Raw genomic sequence first — 14398 nt, 5'->3', positions numbered from 1 at the left:
GGCGAGGGGCGGGAAGTGCCGAGTGGGGACGGAAATACCCGAAGCGAGGGCGAGCCGAGCATAGCCGAAGATGCCCGAGCGGCGATGATTGGCGGAAGCGGTCGAGGGGCGCGGAGAGCGGCCACAGGAGCAGACGCAGGGCGCGAGCTGCCCGAACCCGTCCGAGCGTGGCCGGAAATACCCGAAGCGAGGAGGAGAAGGACCAGAAAGTATAGGAGGGGTTCTACGAGTGAAAGGTTGGGTTTGGGGTCAAAGGTGAACGTTAGGGTCAGGGTTACAGATGCTGCATTCCCTTCTCCCTCAAAAAAACCCCATTTGCGACCAAAAGAGCCAAAATCACAGTTTTTTGCCCCAATTTGTGGTCCCTTCCTCTTTTCACCCCTCCTGAATCTTCCGTTTCTTGCCCGGTTTTTGGGGGGTGGTGACCGTTTCCATGGTGTCCCACAACGCATCCTCCTCTTCCTCCTTCACCGCCACCGTGGGGGACGGCTCCTCCTCGCTCTGCGGGTGGCAAAGTGGGGGGTAACAGCGGATGGAGACCCCCAGAACCCAGCCCTAGGGTACCCCAGACCCCATGGGGGGGGTCTCACCTCCCAGTCGTGTTGGGTGCTCAGCAGCAGGCAGTTGAGCTGGGACTTGAGGTAGACCTGGGAGGCAGCAGTGTTAACGGGGGGGGTCTCACAGGGGTTATGGGGGGGTTTAATGGGTCTGGGGAGAGGGTTTGAGGGGCTCTCGGGGGTACTGGGGGTGTTTTAGGGGCTCCTGAGGGAGTTTGGGGTCTCAGGGGCCTTTATGAGGGGATTTGAGGGGATTTAAGGGGATCTGGGGGCATTTGGAAGGGTCTGGGGGGGGGGTTGAGTGCAGCTGGGGGGGTCAGAAGGGTTTGGGGGGGGTTTTGGGGTAGCAAAAGGGTTTCGGGGGTGTCAAAGGGGGTCAGAAGAGGATTTGGGGGGGGTCACGGGGGGTCAAAGGTCACCTTGTGGCACAGGCGCCCCTCCCCCAGGTGGTGCAGGCGCAGGAACCGGTCGAGGCCGCAGGAGGCCAGGAGGGGCCCCCGGGGGTGGCACTGGAGCCCCCGCACCCCCCCCGCGGCCCCCTTCAGGCAGCGCAGGACCCGCCCTGGGGGGAGGGGAGGAGGGGGGGGGATGGGTGAGCTGCGGGGGGAGGGGCAGCCCCACACCCCCCCCCCCATATAATGCCCCTCCCCCCTCACCTTTGCGCAGGTCGATGACAGCCACGTCCCCCCGGGCGCTGCCAACCACCACCGAGCTGGGGGGGGGGCGGGGGGGGTCAGGGTCACCCCCAGCCCCACAGTGCACCCCATAGATACCTCCCCTGCCCCATAACCCCCTCAATTACTCCATAGCCCCCTCCCCCAGGGCCACCAATGAGCACCCTAGGATGCGCCATAACCCCTCTGGGTTGTCCCATAGCTCCTTAAGGACACCCCTATTGCCCCATTACCCCATAACCCCCCATTGACACCCTCAGACCCCCAAGAGCCCCCCCCTTGACACTCTCAGGCACTCCCCATCACCCCATAGCTCCCCCCATTGACATTCTCAGAGGCCCCTATAAACCCCCATTGACACTCTCAGATCCCCCCATAACCCCCCCCCAGCCCCACTCACGTCTCCCCCGGCACCACGGCCAAGGCCGTCAGCGGCCCCTCCCCGAACGTCGCCTCCAGCACCGGGCGCCGCTGTGGGGACCCGGGGTCGTAGACACGGACCTGGGGACACGGGGAGGTGGGGGTGACACCGGGGACCCCAAAAACCCCCCCCCCACTGTGTGTGTGTCCCCGTGTCCCCCCCACTCCCACCTGGCGATGGGCCGTGCAGGTGATGATGCGGCCGGAGCCGGGCAGGAATTGCAGGTCCCGGTCCCAGATGGGGACGCGAAGGTCGAGCCAATCGTTCCTGACCTGATGGGGGGGCGAAGGGGGTGAGAAGGGGGGGGGGGGGAATGGGGATCAAGGGGTGGGGGAGGGGAGGGGATGGGGAGAGTGATGAAGGGGAGGGGATGGAAGGGGGGAGGGGATGAAGGGGGGAGGGGATGAAGGGGGGAGGGGATGAAGGGGGGAGGATGACGGGGGAGGGGTGAAGGTGTGGGGGTGGGGGGCAGGGGATGAAGGGGGGAGGATGATGGGGGAGGGGTGAAGGTGTGGGGGTGGGGGGCAGGGGATGAAGGGGTGGGGGACGGGCGCCGCTCACGTTCTTGGCGCGGAACAGGGGCTCCTGGGGGCGCTGCAGGTCCCAGACCTTGAGCCCGTTCTCGCGCCCCCCGGTCCCCACCCTCTGCGGCAGCGCCGGGTCCTGGCGCATCCGGCACAGCCCCGGCCCCGCCTCCAGCGCCAGCTGCGGGGAGAGGGGGGGGGTCAGTGTGGGGGGAGGGGCACCCCCAGATCCTTCCCCCCCCTCCCCCCCCATAAACACTCACGTGCTCGGTCCCGTCCTCGCCCCACACCTTGATGAGCCCGGACTCCACGCACGTGATGATGGAGCTGGGGGGGGGGGGGGGGGAAGGTGAGGGAGGGGTCCTATAATAACACCCCTCCCCCATCGTTTTCTCTCCTCCCCCCTCCGGTACCTGCCGAGCGTCGCGAGGCCGCAGAACGACCCCTCCCCCCCCCGGGCAAGGCCGCGACTCCGTGAACTTCCCCTTCTCGGTGCTGAACAACCGGACGCAGCGATCGAGGCCTCCAACGAGGAGCTGGAGGAGGGGGGGGAAGGATTAAACCGGGGGGGGGGGGGGGAGGGCACCTCTACCCCTCCCCCATCATCCCCCCCCCCCTTGACCCCGCTGACCTCGGTCTCGCGCGGGTCCCCCCAGCAGAGCGCGCGCACGGCCTCCCCCCGCCGCAGCCCCGCGCCGCTCGTGAAGTTGTTGGCTCTTTGCTTGCGCAGGTTCACACCTGGATGGGGCGGACACACGATAATGGGGGGGTCAGTGGGGGAAGCACCCCCTCCCTGCCCCCTTCCCCCCGCTTTGCGGTCCATGCCCGTCCATCCCCGACCTTTGAGCGCCCCGGTTTCGGATCCGACCCAAACGTGGTTCCAGTAAGTGGGCGCCGCCATGTTGGATGTGTGGGGACACCAGTTCCGGGTGAGAAAAGGGACCGCGCGATGAGGTTCCGGGTCAGCGGTAGCGCTGGGGCACGGTTTCCACCCGGACGCTTATCAAGGGAAGGGACCCGGATGTAGCAGAGGCGCGGACTCACAGCGCAAGGGGCGGGACCAGGCGCTGGGACACGCCCCCTCCCTGGAGCTACGCCCTCAGAGTGCGCGCTCGTCCCGCAGAGGACGCAGCACCACCCACCCAGCAGGGGGCGCTCCTCCCTTCACCCCTCCCCCCCTCAATTTAAGCCAACCAACTCGTTTTGTATCAAAAATAATGAATTTTATTCAAGATTTAAGACGAGGCCGCGGGCTCCACCCGGCCCCCGGAGGCAGCAGGGGCCGATCTGAGGGGAGGAAGCACAAGGCACGGCGTCAGTGTGCATCACCCCCCCCCAGCAACCCGCAATGGCCCCTCCCATCTCCCCCCATTGTGCCTCAGGTGGAACCGGTCACTCATGGCATCAGCCTGGGGCGGTATCGCCTCATCCTCGGCACAGGCCCCGCCCCCTTCCCCTAAGCCCCGCCCAGCCTCACCTCAGGCCCCGCCCCCCGGCTCGTGCCACCTGTGGGAAAGCAGAGGAGGGGATGAGGAAGAGGAGTCTCTGCCTCCCCTCCCCCATTCCCATCTTTTCCCCCCTTATCCCGATTTTTCAGCCATCCCGGGTGTTTTCAGGGGTCAAGGTGAGCTGGGTGTGACGTCATCACCAAAACTGGGGTGGGGAGAAATGACATCACCGACGGCATCATCACACCCCTTGCACATACCTCCTCCCATCGTGTGTCTGGGGCCGGGCTGTGGGGACACAAAGACGGGGGAGGGGTGATCAGGGGGTGCATTTCGGGTGGGGGAGGGGCTCCATTCCCTTTTTCCACCCCCCCCCGGGGTCAGTGGTTGCTTCTCAGCAGCGGGTTCAGCCGAACGAGATTCAATTGGGGTCATCACATCGAAAAGGGGGGGGGAGGGGACACCCCAAAACCAACCCCCCCTCCCCGGCCCCCTCAGACCGTCCATCGGGACACAGCATCCTCCTCCCCTCCCCCCGCCAGCACCAGTGGGTTCGACCTTGGGCAGGTCCTGGTGGCCGGGGGGGGGTCAGACGCGTGGGGGTTTCCTCATCGGGGGCCAGCGGCTGCGGAGACAGAGGGGTTTGGGGGGGGTCGTGTCAGGTCAGAGTTTGGGGGGGGGGGCACTGAGGGGGGTCAGAACCCCGCAGTGTCCGATCAGGGCTTTGGTAACTCGGTGCTGCCATTGACCTGCGTCGTCCAGCCCAGGGGGGTCATCGCTTCGGACGGGGAGGGAGCACAGGCACCGGGGGGTGGTTCATGCACTCACCTTCATGCATGGCCCCACTGTCCATCCTGGGGTTCATTTATGGTGGTTTGGGGCTTCACCACCCCCTGCCCCCCTGTAAATACAAGCGTTAATTAGGGTTGGTTCATTAATTGATGCACGCATCCCCCCCGCAGTACCCGCTGCTCTCAGTGGGGGTTTGGCATCAGGGTCTCTCAGCCATATGCTTGTCGGTTGTCAATCGTCACCGAACAGCGAGGAAATACTCCCAAAACCTCTCCCCCCCCCGATAAAACCCCCTCTACATCGATCTGGAACCCCCCTCTCCTCCCCCCCCAATCCAGCGCCACTCAGAGCCTGATGTTGTTTCTCCAGCGCAGTCAGGAAGAGAGAGTTCCAGGGATCATCCCCGCAGCGCTGCAGCCCCGCTCCCGCAAAGCTTCCAGAAGGGTTTCCCACCCCGATACCACCCGTGCCCGGCTGTGTGCGCGGGGAGGGGGTCACTCACCGGTGCAACGGCTCCATGGCAGGGGCTGAGCCTAGAAACAAAGCGGTAAAGGCGTTATGAGAGTGAGAAACGCTGGTTTCGCAGCAGCCCAGGGACAGGAAGCGCGGCTCTCTCAGAACCACACGAGCCTTCATCCCGCCGTCAGTTCAGGTCTGTGAATGGGCTCATCACGGAGCAGGCCCCGCAAGGAAAGGGGGGAACGGGACAGCACAACCCCCCCATTAAGGGATAGGGGAAAGAATCCATGGCTCCACTGAGGTAAGCCCAAAAATCAAGCTACACGAAGGAACAAAGCGGACAAACACCTCCCTCCTCAACGCGGACAAACACAGCACCCCGAGAGACCTTTGCCCTCACACCACAGCCCCTCAGAAACACCATCCATCCCAGGTCCCGTTGACTAAAAAGAATAAACCAATGATATCAAGGCCATACCCTCCCGCCTCAGCTGCGCGGACAAAATGGCCGCAGGTTTTCCGCCCTCGCAGTTAAATAGACCGCAGAGCATCATGGGAAGGGGCGGGACCAAAGGCCGAAGGGACCTGGGGGGGGGGAATGACGGAAAAAGGGCCTGGGGGAAGTGCGGAATAGAAAATATTATTCCTTTTTGTGTCATTTCGTCGGTTTTGATCAATTCCGTTGGTTTTATTGTTGCTTTCGCTCTTAGCATCAGTGCAACCGCCAGCAGCGCCGCGGCCCAGCCCCTCGGGGCGGAGCCGATGCAAATGTCCGCTCGAAATGGCCGCCGGGATCCACCGGTGTCGCGGCTCCGGGGGGACGCCGGGGCCGGTTCCCCCCTCCCGGGGCTTGAGTCTGAGTCATAGAGCAGGGGAAGGGGATAGTGGGGCGGGGGAGCAGAGCCGGTGGAGGTCACCGCGATGTCGGTGGGAGCCGATGGCGGTGTCCCGGCTGCAGCGCCGCATCCCGGTATCGCTTCTCGGCCTTTTGGCTAAGATCAAGTGTAGTATCTGTTCTTATCAGTTTAATATCTGATACGTCCTCGATTAGAGGACTTTATATTAAACGGATTTTTGGCACTGGGAGTTGGATCCGGAGCTTGCTCCCTCCGCTCCGCGCATCGTCCCGGTATTGCAGTGCCTCCGGGAACGGTGCACCCCCTTCGGGGGACCTTTTGGTTGTAAAAGATAGATAGAACGGCTCTTAAGCATACTTTTAAAATACTGTTTCTTGTGGGTTGGTAGCTACAGATGCGTGAGAAGAGATAAAGCTCCTAGACGCAAAAGTCGCCTTAAACCTCTGTAGTTTGGCGCTCTTGGGCACGCATTGTGCCTAATTCTATGCATTGCGGCTCTTCCCATTTATTAATCGTTATTAACACAATAACCGCTATTATTAATCCCACGATTATGATTAATTAATTACTATTGGGGGTTTATGCCCTTTACTCCCGTCGTTACCTCAGCGCCGCTCTCCCCCATCCTCTTCAGCCACCCAGACAAAATGGCGGCCGCGCCTCAGCGGGCGGGAAAGCGGCCGAGCAGCGCGCTCAGCCAATGAGAAAGCAGCATTACCGCGTCGCTAGGCAGAACCCGTCCCTTCCGCTCCTTCGCCACCCTGCGATAGGGCGAGGGGAGAACCAATCAGAAAATAGGCGCCGAGCGCGCGGCTGCCTTGCGCACGTCGGTAGAGGCTGGCGGGAGGGGGGGGGGTGGGTTTAGCGCGCGTGCGCTTGTTGCGTTTTCGGCGAGTGCGCACGCGCTGCGCGCGGGTCCGGGAGGGGGCGTTTTGGCGCATGCGCGGTGCCGCTTGCGCATGCGCGGCGGCGTCCGGGGGTGTCGTGAGGCGGCGGCGGGTGGCGGCGGCGGCGCAGGCGCGGAGCGTAAGCGGCCGAGAGCGGGCACCGGGTACCGGGCAGGGCAGCAGCGGGGACGGCCGGGCCCCGGCTCCGGCCTCCGCGCTCTCCCCGCCGCGGCCTTTCCGCCAGGCCCCGCCTTCCCCTCCGCCTTCCCTTTCCCTTTCCCCGCCCCGGGGCCTAGGCCCGACCCCCGCTCGCCGCTGCCGCCGCCGCCAAAGGCCTCGTCGTCGCCGCCGCCTCAGCGCGCCTTCGCTTCCGCTTCCCCTCCTTCCCTTCCCCCCCCCCACCCCTTTCCCTCCCCGCCGTCGCCATGGACGTGAAGCGGCTGAAGGTGACCGAGCTCCGGGCTGAGCTAGGCCGGCGCGGCCTGGATTCCCGCGGCCTGAAGGTGGAGCTGGCGCAGCGGCTGCAGGAGGCCCTGGACGCCGAGATGTTGGCGGCGGGGCCCGAGGAAGGAGGCCCCGCCGGGCCTGGGGCCTGCGCCGGGGAAGCGGGGCCGGCCGGAGGCCCCCCCGCGCATCACCACGGCGGGGGGGGCGATGAGGAGGAGGAAGAGGAGGAGGAGGAGGAGGAAGAGGAAGAAGAAGAGGAGGAAGAAGAGGAGGACGAGGAAGCGCTCTTGGCTGACGAGGAGGAGGCGGCCGTGGCTACGGCGGGAGCAGCAGCGGCGGCCCCCTGCGAGGTGGAGGCGGCCGAGCCCGGCCCCCAGGAGGAGGAGGAGGAGGAGGCGGCGGAGGTGGAGGAAGCGGCGGTGGAGGAGCAGCAGCAGCAGCCGCAGGAGCAAGCGGCGGCTGAAGCGAAGCCAGAGCCCGAAGGGCCCGAAGGCAGCGGCGTGAACGGAGCCGAGAGGCCGCAGGAAGAAGGGCCCAGCGGGGACGAGGCCGCCGCCGCCGAGGTCAAAGAGGAAGGAGCCCAGGCCGGTGAGCACCGGGAAGGACCCGCGCCAGCCCCGGCCCCCTCTCAGCCCCGGTTCTTGCTCCCCGAGGCCGGGTTCTCCCATTGGGTCTCGGCTGCCTCCAAGGGGGAGCCGCGCTCCTGCCTGTCTCTGCTTCGTTATCCCACCTGATGCCCCCCCCAAGCCTACCCTAATCCCCATGGATTCCGCTCCCATCTCGGCCTCAGTCACTTCCCACCCCCTTTGAATCCCATTTATCCCGCTCTAAATTCCCGCTGTGTCCAGTCCCTGAGCTCCTTTCCCCGCCCCGGCCAGCGAGGGATGCCCGGAGCCCCTCACCCGCTGCTGGGCAGCAGGAGCCGCTCCCCCCGACCCGGTCTGGGGGAGGCTGGAATCCAAACGTTGTTCCTTCGGCCGGGATTGGGATGGGACCAGGGAATGGGATGATCTGGGATACGTTTTGAGGGAAAATCCGGGGGTTTTGGGGTCGGGTTTTGTCCCGGAATTGTGCACCTGGTGCCCATGAACCGGATCTAACCCTTCCCGCAGTGCTGGGAAGCGTCGGAGGCGGCCGGGGGTGGGATTGTTCCTTTGGGAAGTGCGGCCCGAGCCGGCTGCTGGGATTTGATCACTTCTTAAGGGGGAAAATCCTTGGTTTTGGAAGGATTTGGGGCTGGGGATGAGCCTGTGCCGTAGACAGGGGAGGAAGCAGAGCCGGGATAATGTAAACTCATTGCTTCTGTTGGATTCAAACCAAGATTTGGGCAAAATTCCCTGGATTTAGGGCTTGGGAAATGCAGGGGGTTTGCGGATATTCCCAAATTGAGTGGATTTTGTCCCATTTATGTCCCAGGGATTGCGAGGGTTCAGGTTCCTCCCGGCAGCCCTGGGCTCTTCCTCTCCAGTGATGGATTGTTTGGTGCCCCAATGGGAGCCGGGATTCCCCCTGAGGAGGCTTTAACCGGGATTTTCCCGGATTTGGGGTTATTTGGGAGCTGTTGTGGGGCTTTCTCACCTGCATCCCTTGGGAGCCGCCCCCTCCGCAGCTTCCAAACCCATTTCCCATCAGGTTTGGGATTGGACGGATGCCGCCGGCAGGCGGCAAACCCGAATTCCCTCCTGGAATGGGGCTGCTTCCAGCTCAAAGCGTTGCTTTTCCGTGTCCTGCAGGCGAGGAGGACGACAAATCCAAACCCGCCGGCTCCGATGGGGAGCGGCGCGGAGTCAAGCGCCAGCGGGATGAGAAGGACGAACACGGGCGCGCGTACTACGAGTTCCGTGAGGAAGCCTACAACAGCCGGTGAGCCGGGGGCACAGTCCCGCTTTTCCCCTTCCATTCGGGATCCCCGGCTTCATCCCAAGCCTTTTCCCCATGGTTTTCCCACTCCTTGAGCAGATCCAAGTCTCCGCCGCCACCAGAAGAGGAGCCAAGAGAAGGGGAGGACGATGAGAGCGTCGTCATCCTGGACACGTGTACGTGCCCAAGGCGCTTTGAGGTGGAATTGGGGCGGGATCGAGCACAAATAACTTGGGATTGATCCCGTTTTCCCTTTCAGACACCTCGGATCTGCACTTCAAAGCCAGCAAGGATCGTTATGGGGGGCAGCCGCTCTTCTTTGAGAAGTTCCCGGCCCTCTGGTCCGGCGCCCGCAGCACCCACGGCGTCACCAAGGGCAAAATCTGCTTTGAAGCGAAGGTGCAGGGCTGATGGGAGCTTTGGGAAGCGGGAATACAGCGGGAAAAGGGGGATAACGGGATCCCATGGCTCCGGCAGGTGACGCAGTATCTGCCGGTGAAGGAGGGCAGCACCGAGGTGCCGCTGTTCCGCGTGGGATGGTCGGTGGATTTCTCCCACTCGCAGCTAGGTACCGGGGCTGGGAGGTGGGAATGGCATCCCCATGGAATCATTCGCCCCCCCCCCCCCCCCCCGAGGTCCTCATTGGTGTTAATGAGGGTCTGTGCCCCCCCCGGGCAGGGGAGGATGAGTTCTCCTATGGCTTCGATGGGCGAGGGCTGAAGGTGGAAAATGGGAAGTTCGAGGAATTCGGGCAGAGCTTTGGAGAGGGAGACGTCATCGGCTGCTTCGCCGTGAGCTGGGAATGGGATGGGGAGGGGGGAAATAGAGGGATGAGAGGGGAGGAAAAGGGGATGGATGCAGGAAAAAGGATGCAGAGAAAGAGGAGGTGGGAGGGGGATTGGGGGGAACAGGGATTGGGAAGGGGGAAAAGGGGATGGAGGGGGGAAAAGGGGGAATTGGGGAGGGAAGAGAGATGAGAAGGGGGAAGTGGGATGGGGGGAAGGAATTGAGGGGAAAAAGGGGGCTTGGGAGGGTTGGGGAGTTGGGAAGGGGGAAAAGGGATGAGAGGAGGTGAAAAAGGGCTTGGGAAGAGGAAAAAGAGGGTTTTGGGTAAGTGGGAAGGGGAAATGGGGATTGGGAAGGGGGAAACGGGGATGAGAGCAGCGGAAAGGGAGCATTGGGAGGGTGGAAATCGGGATTGAGAGGGGGGAAAAGGGAGGGGGTGAAAGAGGGTAATTGGGGGTGAAATGGAGATTGGGAAGAGGGAAGAGTGGGATTGAGACGAAGGAAAAGCAGGATTGGGAGGGAATTTCAGGTGGAATGATTAAAAGATATGGGAAATAAGGAACAAGATGGGAAAAGATTCTTTGGAGTGCGGAGGGGATGATCCCCGACGTGGTTTGGTTTCCCCGTCCCCATAGAACTTCGAGGGCGAGGAGCTGGTGGAACTTTCCTTCTCCAAGAACGGGGAGGAGCTGGGAACGGCATTCCAGGTCGGGAAGGAGGCGCTGGGGGAGCGGGCGCTGCTACCCCACGTGCTCTGCAAGAACTGCGTGGTGGAGCTCAACTTCGGGCAGAAGGAAGAGCCCTTCTTCCCCATCCCGGAGGACTTCGTCTTCATCCACGCCGTGCCCGCCGAGGAGCGCGTCCGCACCCCGCTGCCCCCCAAGACCACAGAGGAGTGCGAGGTGAGCGCTCATCCCGCCCTCGGGAATGGCGCCGGAGCTGATCCATTGCATCCCATCCCTTTGTTGTGGCGCTTCCCGCTGCAGGTGCTGCTCATGGTGGGGCTGCCGGGCTCCGGGAAAACCCAATGGGCACAGAAACAAACCCAGGAAAGCCGGGAAAAGCGATACAACATTTTGGGAACAGAGACTGTTCTGCACCAGATGCAGGTGAGCGATGCCTGGGATGGGTCCTCCCCTCGCATCGGCCTTTTCCTCCCTCAGATCCTGCTTCCCCCCCCATCAGATCCAGCTTTTCCCCCTGTGCAATGCCCCTTTTCCCCCTATAGCAATCCCCATTTATTCCCTTATAAATGCCCTTTTTCAGTCCCATCCCCTTTTCCCCCCTTCAAATTCTCCTTTTCTCCCCCCTCACAATGCCCCATTCGTTCCCAACCCCAGTTCACCCCTGAACCCCTATTTCCCCCACTCAGGTGCTTGTTTCTGCCTTCCGTCCCCCCCTTCCTTCCGTCCGTTCCCCCCTTCCTTCCGTCCGTCCCCCCCTTCCTTCCGTCCGTCCCCCCCTTCCTTCCGTCCGTCCCCCCCTTCCTTCCGTCCGTCCCCCCCTTCCTTCCGTCCGTCCCCCCCTTCCTTCCGTCCGTCCCCCCCTTCCTTCCTTCCGTTCCCCCCTTCCTTCCTTCTGTTCCCCCCTTCCTTCCTTCTGTTCCCCCCTTCCTTCCTTCTATTCCCCCCTTCCTTCCTTCTATTCCCCCCTTCCTTCCTTCTATTCCCCCCTTCCTTCCTTCTATTCCCCCCTTCCTTCCTTCTATTCCCCCCTTCCTTCCTTCTATTCCCCCCTTCCTTCCTTCTGTTCCCCCCTTCCTTCCTTCTGTTCCCCCCTTCCTTCCTTCTGTTCCCCCCTTCCTTCCTTCTGTTCCCCCCTTCCTTCCTTCTGTTCCCCCCTTCCTTCCTTCTGTTCCCCCCTTCCTTCCTTCTGTTCCCCCCTTCCTTCCTTCTGTTCCCCCCTTCCTTCCTTCTATTCCCCCCTTCCTTCCTTCTATTCCCCCCTTCCTTCCTTCTATTCCCCCCCTCCCATTCCCCCTCATTCCCTCCTCACCTTCCCTATTGCCTGTGGCAGACGCGGGGCCCGGCAGTGGAGGAGCTGGATGCCAAGAGCAGAGACCAGTTAACCCAGCAAGCAGCGCAGTGCCTTAGCAAGCTGGTGCAGATCGCGCCCCGCGCCAAGCGGAACTTCATCCTCGACCAGGTTCCCCCCAAAGCCCTTCCCAACCATTCCCAACCCCTTCTCCTCCCCAGTTCCGCTTCTTCAATGCTCACTTCCTGCTTCCGGGCGGGTTTTCCCTCCTCTTCCCAGTGCAACGTCTACAACTCGGGGCAGCGGCGGAAGCTCTTGGCCTTCAAGGGCTTCTCCCGGAAGGTCGTGGTCGTTGTCCCGAATGAGGAGGACTGGAAGAAGAGGCTGGAATTGCGGAAGGAGGCAGAAGGGGAGGACGTCCCTGAGTCGGTGATGCTGGAAATGAAAGGTGGGATCCTGGAAAAGGGCTGGGGGGGAGGAGGGAACAGGAAAAGTGGCAGCTTCCGCAAGGAAATTTTTCCTGTTCATGTTTTCTGCCTTCTTTCCCTTCCGTCTCCTCTCTTTTCCTCATTTTCCTTTCTTTGTTTCACTTTCTCACTTGCTTCCCCTTCCTTTTTTTCCTGTTTTGCTGCCTTCTCTTCCTTTTCCTCCTTGTTCTCTGCCCTTTTTCTTCGCTTTCCGCTTTCATATTTCTCTTTCCTCTTCATCCCCTTCCTTCCTTCTCTTTCACCCTCCTCCTCCCCTCCCCTCTTCCCCCTCCCTCCCCTCCTTCCCCCCTCCCCCTCCCCTCTTCCCCCTCCCCTCCCTCTCCCCCCTCCCCTCCCCTCTTCCCTCCTCCCCTCCCCTCTTCCCCCCTCCCCTCCCCTCTTCCCCCCTCCCCTCCCCTCTTCCCCCCTCCCTTCCCTTTTCCCCCCTCCCCTTCCCTTTCCCCCCCTCCCCTTCCCTTTTCCCCCCTCCCTTCCCTTTTCCCCCCCCTCCCTTCCCTTTTTCCCCCCTCCCCTTCCCTTTTCCCCCTCCCCTTCCCTTTTCCCCCCTCCCCTTCCTTTTCCCCCCCCTCCCCTTCCCTTTTCCCCCCTCCCCTTCCCTTTTCCCCCCTCCCCTTCCTTTTCCCCCTCCCTCCCTCCTCTTTCCCCCCTCCCTCCCTCCTCTTTCCCCCTCCCTCCCTCCTCTTTCCCCCATCGCTTCCCATTTCCACGCCCATTCCCTCCCCAGCCAACTATTCCCTGCCGGAGAAGAGCGATTACCTGGACGAGGTGCTCTTTGCGGAGCTGCCCAAGGAGGAGGCGCAGCCGCTGGTCACCAAGTACAAGGAAGAGGCCCGGAAGCTGCTCCCGCCCTCGGAGAAGCGCCAGAACCGCCGCAACAACCGCAACAAGCGCAACCGCCAGAACCGCAACCGCGGGCAGGGATACGGTGAGCGCCGGCCCCGCCTCCCGGCGGCTTCCCGGTGGTTTCCAGCTCTGATCTCTCCTCCTTCCGCTCTCTTTTCCTCCCCGCAGTCGGTGGCCAGCGCCGCGGCTACGACAACCGGGTCTACGGGCAGCAGCAGTACTGGGGACAGCCTGGAAACCGAGGGGTGAGCCCCGCTTCCGTCCCACTTCCCCATCGCTTCCCTTTCCCCCCATCGCTTCCCTTTCCCCCCGTCGCTTCCCTTTCCCCCCCGTCGCTTCCCTTTCCCCCCCGTCGCTTCCCTTTCCCCCCCGTCGCTTCCCTTTCCCCCCCGTCGCTTCCCTTTCCCCCCCGTCGCTTCCCTTTCCCCCCCATCGCTTCCCTTTCCCCCCATCGCTTCCTCCCCGCTCACTTCCCCCCAGACCGGGCAGAATCCCCTTCCCCAACCACCTCCTCCCTTCCCAACTCCTGGAATAACCCGGGAACACCCCCAATACCCCATTCCCGCCCCCCATTTCCTCCCTTTCCAGGGTTACCGCAACTTCTACGACCGATACCGCGGCGACTACGACCGCTTCTACGGCCGCGACTACGACTACAACAGATACCGGGACTATTACCGGCAGTACAACCGGGAGGTAACGGCATTCCCGGCGGGATCGTCCCACCCCCACCCCAATTCCTGCTTTTCCTGCTTCCTTTTCCTCCCATAACATCCCCTTTTCCTCCCAGTGGCAGAATTACTACCAGGATAGAGACCGATACTACAGGAACTACTACGGCTACCAAGGGTACCGGTGAAACCGTCCGTTCCCAAATGGCCCCCGACGGATAATGGGGATGGGAGGGGGTTGGGAATGGGGTTGGGGGGGGAGGGGAAAGGGGGGGTTGGGAATGGAAAGGGGGGGGAGGGGCAAACAGCAGAAGCGACCCAACAAAAAGCGGAAAAATGACAAAAAAAGGAAGAAACTGTAAATTTTTTTTTAAAGTTTGTTGAAAAAACCGAGGAATTGTCTCGTTCTATGGAAGTGTTGGGGGAGGGGGGCGGGGGGGCAGAGGAAAGCTCGGAAAACCCCCCCAAAATGGTGGAGGAAGGCTCAAAAAATGGTAAAAAAGCACTAGAAAATGGTAAAAACCCACCACAAAGTGGGGAAAACCCCGCAAAAATGGTGAGAAAACCCCCCAAAAAGGTAAAAAAACCCTAAAAATGGTAAAAACCCCCCAACCCCCCCCAAAAAGCTGGCTGTAAATGGGAATGCCCAAGTGTTGGCTTTAACCCTTCTCCTTCCAGGTAAAGCCTTGAGGGGGGGGCATTGGGAATGG

At 62.3% G+C, this 14398-nt stretch overlaps 2 protein-coding genes and 1 long non-coding RNA gene across 6 annotated transcripts; 1 reads left to right on the top strand and 2 right to left on the bottom strand.

The window, feature by feature from the left end:
• Positions 1–253: 253 nt before the first annotated feature.
• Positions 254–3228, bottom strand: WDR74 (WD repeat domain 74). The gene is given in 12 exon segments (XM_080635880.1): positions 254–501; positions 591–647; positions 977–1119; positions 1214–1269; positions 1632–1732; positions 1823–1924; positions 2214–2357; positions 2440–2503; positions 2590–2633; positions 2635–2712; positions 2808–2914; positions 3017–3228. Coding segments are annotated over 12 exon segments (1083 nt in total). The 5' UTR covers positions 3078–3228; the 3' UTR covers positions 254–375.
• Positions 3229–3377: 149 nt separating this feature from the next.
• On the bottom strand, positions 3378–5879 carry LOC308230877. Of its 4 annotated transcripts, XR_013958585.1 has the most exons (6): positions 5354–5879; positions 4919–4949; positions 4453–4525; positions 4183–4249; positions 3654–3912; positions 3378–3463 (listed from the first exon to the last, which is right to left on the bottom strand). It is a non-coding gene; the product is annotated as an uncharacterized lncRNA (long non-coding RNA). The 4 variants fall into 4 exon arrangements; XR_013958586.1 differs by lacking the exon at positions 4183–4249 and having other exon boundaries at positions 5354–5453; XR_013958587.1 differs by lacking the exon at positions 5354–5879 and having other exon boundaries at positions 4919–5347.
• Positions 5880–6700: 821 nt separating this feature from the next.
• Positions 6701–13938, top strand: HNRNPUL2 (heterogeneous nuclear ribonucleoprotein U like 2). Its single transcript, XM_080635837.1, has 14 exons — positions 6701–7654; positions 8800–8929; positions 9026–9102; positions 9186–9325; positions 9404–9494; positions 9605–9717; positions 10348–10614; positions 10699–10821; positions 11729–11857; positions 11966–12134; positions 12899–13099; positions 13186–13262; positions 13606–13713; positions 13808–13938. The coding sequence occupies exons 1-14, from the start codon at positions 7045–7047 to the stop codon at positions 13874–13876; spliced, it is 2304 nt and encodes a 767-aa protein (XP_080491963.1). The 5' UTR covers positions 6701–7044; the 3' UTR covers positions 13877–13938.
• The last annotated feature ends 460 nt before the right edge of the window (positions 13939–14398 follow it).

Source organism: Psittacula echo (assembly GCF_963264785.1).
Source record: "Psittacula echo genome assembly, chromosome: 28".
NCBI lineage: Eukaryota > Metazoa > Chordata > Aves > Psittaciformes > Psittacidae > Psittacula > Psittacula echo.
Note: the sequence above shows the minus strand (reverse complement) of the source record. Positions and strands in the feature narration are given on the sequence as shown.

What these genes read in the sequence shown, in the direction of transcription:
- HNRNPUL2 (XM_080635837.1), top strand. Translation starts at nt 7,045, where the DNA reads ATGGACGTGAAGCGGCTGAAGGTGACCGAGCTCCGGGCTGAGCTAGGC. An exon ending in AAATCTGCTTTGAAGCGAAG is followed by an intron (nt 9,326 to 9,403) that starts GTGCAGGGCTGA and finishes TGGCTCCGGCAG; the next exon opens with GTGACGCAGTATCTGCCGGT. An exon ending in GACAGCCTGGAAACCGAGGG is followed by an intron (nt 13,263 to 13,605) that starts GTGAGCCCCGCT and finishes CTCCCTTTCCAG; the next exon opens with GGTTACCGCAACTTCTACGA.